This window comes from Manacus vitellinus, unplaced genomic scaffold (assembly GCF_001715985.3).
Source record: "Manacus vitellinus isolate BGI_N305 unplaced genomic scaffold, ASM171598v3 scaffold_84_pilon, whole genome shotgun sequence".
NCBI classification, from domain to species: Eukaryota; Metazoa; Chordata; class Aves; order Passeriformes; family Pipridae; genus Manacus; species Manacus vitellinus.
In genome coordinates this window covers 107,444-109,431 of record NW_021940840.1, presented here as the reverse complement: position 1 = coordinate 109,431, position 1,988 = coordinate 107,444, and the positions used below count along the sequence as shown (strand labels likewise).

The window sequence follows — 1,988 nt, the reverse complement described above, 5'->3', positions numbered from 1 at the left end:
ACCTACAAGCTGAAGGTGGGGGGTCACCCTGTGCCTCGGGGTGGTCTCCAGGCTGATGTGCCTGCCCTCTGGGGGGTGTTTTGGGGGGAAACACCACCCCAAATGCCTCCCCCCTTGAGGAGACCCCGGGCAGGGAGGCTCTGACTGGTTTTCCTCCCCTGCTCCCAGCCAGGGACCATGATTGAATGGGGCAACAACTGGTAAGAGACTGGTTTCCCAGCACTGGTTTCCCAGCTTTTCCAAGGTGGGAAAAGGCCCCTCTGGAGCAGGGTGGACCCCTGGGCAGCCCCCCCAGTGTGTCCTGCTCCGTGCCAGGGCTCGGGCCATCAAGTACCGGCAGGAGAACCAGGAGGCAGTCGGGGGGTTCTTCTCCCAGATCGGGGAGCTCTACGTGGTCCATCACCTCTGGGGGAAGGGGGGGACACCTGGGGGGTGGGGGACGGGCTGGGGGGCTCGGGGTGCCAGTGCCACCCTGTCCCTGCAGCCTACAAGGATCTGCAGTCCCGGGAGGAGACGAGGAACGCAGCCTGGAGGAAGAGGGGCTGGGATGAGAACGTGTATTACACGGGTCAGTGGGACCCCCACCCTGCTCTGGGGACCCCCTGCACGTGCTGGAGACCCCCACCTTGCTTTGGGGACCCCCTTTCCCTGCTGGGCACCCCCACCCAGCTTGGGACCCCTTGCCTGTGCTGGAGACCCCACTGAGCTTTGGGGACCCCCTGCCCTTGCTGGGAACCCCACCTTGCTTTGGGGCCCCCAACCCTGCTTTGGGGACCTCCTGCCTGCTCTGGGGACACCCACCCTACTGTGGAGACCCCACCCTGCTCTGGGGACCCCCTGCCCCTTCTGGGGACCCCCACCCGGCTTTGGGGACCCCCACCCTGCTCTGGGGCCCCCCTGCCCTCATCTCTCTCCTGTTCCCTCCCCAGTCCCGCTGATCCGGACCATGGAATCCCGGATAATGATCCCGCTGAAGATCTCCCCCCTGCAGTGACGGGGGGGCCGTGCCTGAGGGTCTCCCTGCACCCCGAGGGGCTCCCTGCCTGTGCCCCCACCCTGCTGGGGAAGGGCTGGGGGGGCCTCTGCACTCCCTCAGCTCCCTGCTGTCCCCCCCTCCCCGTTTTGGGGTGCCCTGTGGGGGCTGAGAGCAGGGAAGGGACAGTGGGGGCCCCCCATCCTGTGGTGGGTGCCCAGGATGGCACTGCCAGGGGGGCTGGGCAGGCTGCAGAGGTGGGGGGGGCTTAATTGCCCCTGGTGGGCCCAGTGGGTGCCTTTGCTGCCAATTAAATATTTAATATGCCAAAGCCTGGGCCCCTCTTGGGGTGGGGATAGGGGGGTGCTAGGAGTGCTGCGTCCCCCCTGGCATGGGGGGTGACCCCCAGCCTGGTCTCAGCCAGGGGGCTGCCCTGCCCTGTGCCAGACCCCCACCCGTGGGTGCCACGACACACTGACGACCCCCCAAAGGCCCTGTGTGCCCCCAGTGCCACTGGGAACCCCCTCCCACACCCATGGATACTCCCAAGTGCTACTGGGAACCTCATCCCACACCCATAGATAACCCCAATGCCACTGGAGACCTCATTCCAAGCCCATGGATACTCCCAGGTTTCTCTGGGGACCTCGTTCTGTGCCCCTCCCAACCCCATGGATACCCCCAGTGCCACTGGGGACCCCCTCCTGTGCCCTTCCCAACCCCATGGATACCCCCCATTGCCTCTGGGGATCCCATCCCATGCCCCCCCAAGCCCATGGATGCATCCAGGACCCCTGGGAGCCCCATCCCACACCCACAGATACCCTCAGTGCCATCAGGGACCCCTTCCCATACCCCCAGTGTTATTGGGACCCCATTCCAAGCCCCAAACCCATGGATCCCCCCAGCACCACAGGGGACCCCATCCTGTGCCCCTCCAGCCCCATCAGGGATCCCATCCCAAGCCCATGGATACCCCCAGTGTCTCTGGAGACCCCATCTCAAGCACCCCCCA

At 65.8% G+C, this 1,988-nt stretch overlaps 1 protein-coding gene across 1 annotated transcript in view; it reads left to right on the top strand.

The window, feature by feature from the left end:
* NIPSNAP1 (nipsnap homolog 1) overlaps positions 1–1,311 on the top strand; it is a 19,331-nt gene extending 18,020 nt beyond the window's left edge. Inside the window, exons 6-10 of the mRNA XM_029964916.1 lie at positions 1–15; positions 169–200; positions 316–410; positions 485–568; positions 930–1,311. Coding sequence (XP_029820776.1) covers positions 1–15; positions 169–200; positions 316–410; positions 485–568; positions 930–994 — 291 coding nt within the window. The 3' untranslated portion in view covers positions 995–1,311. The remainder of the gene's footprint in view (positions 16–168; positions 201–315; positions 411–484; positions 569–929) is intronic.
* The last annotated feature ends 677 nt before the right edge of the window (positions 1,312–1,988 follow it).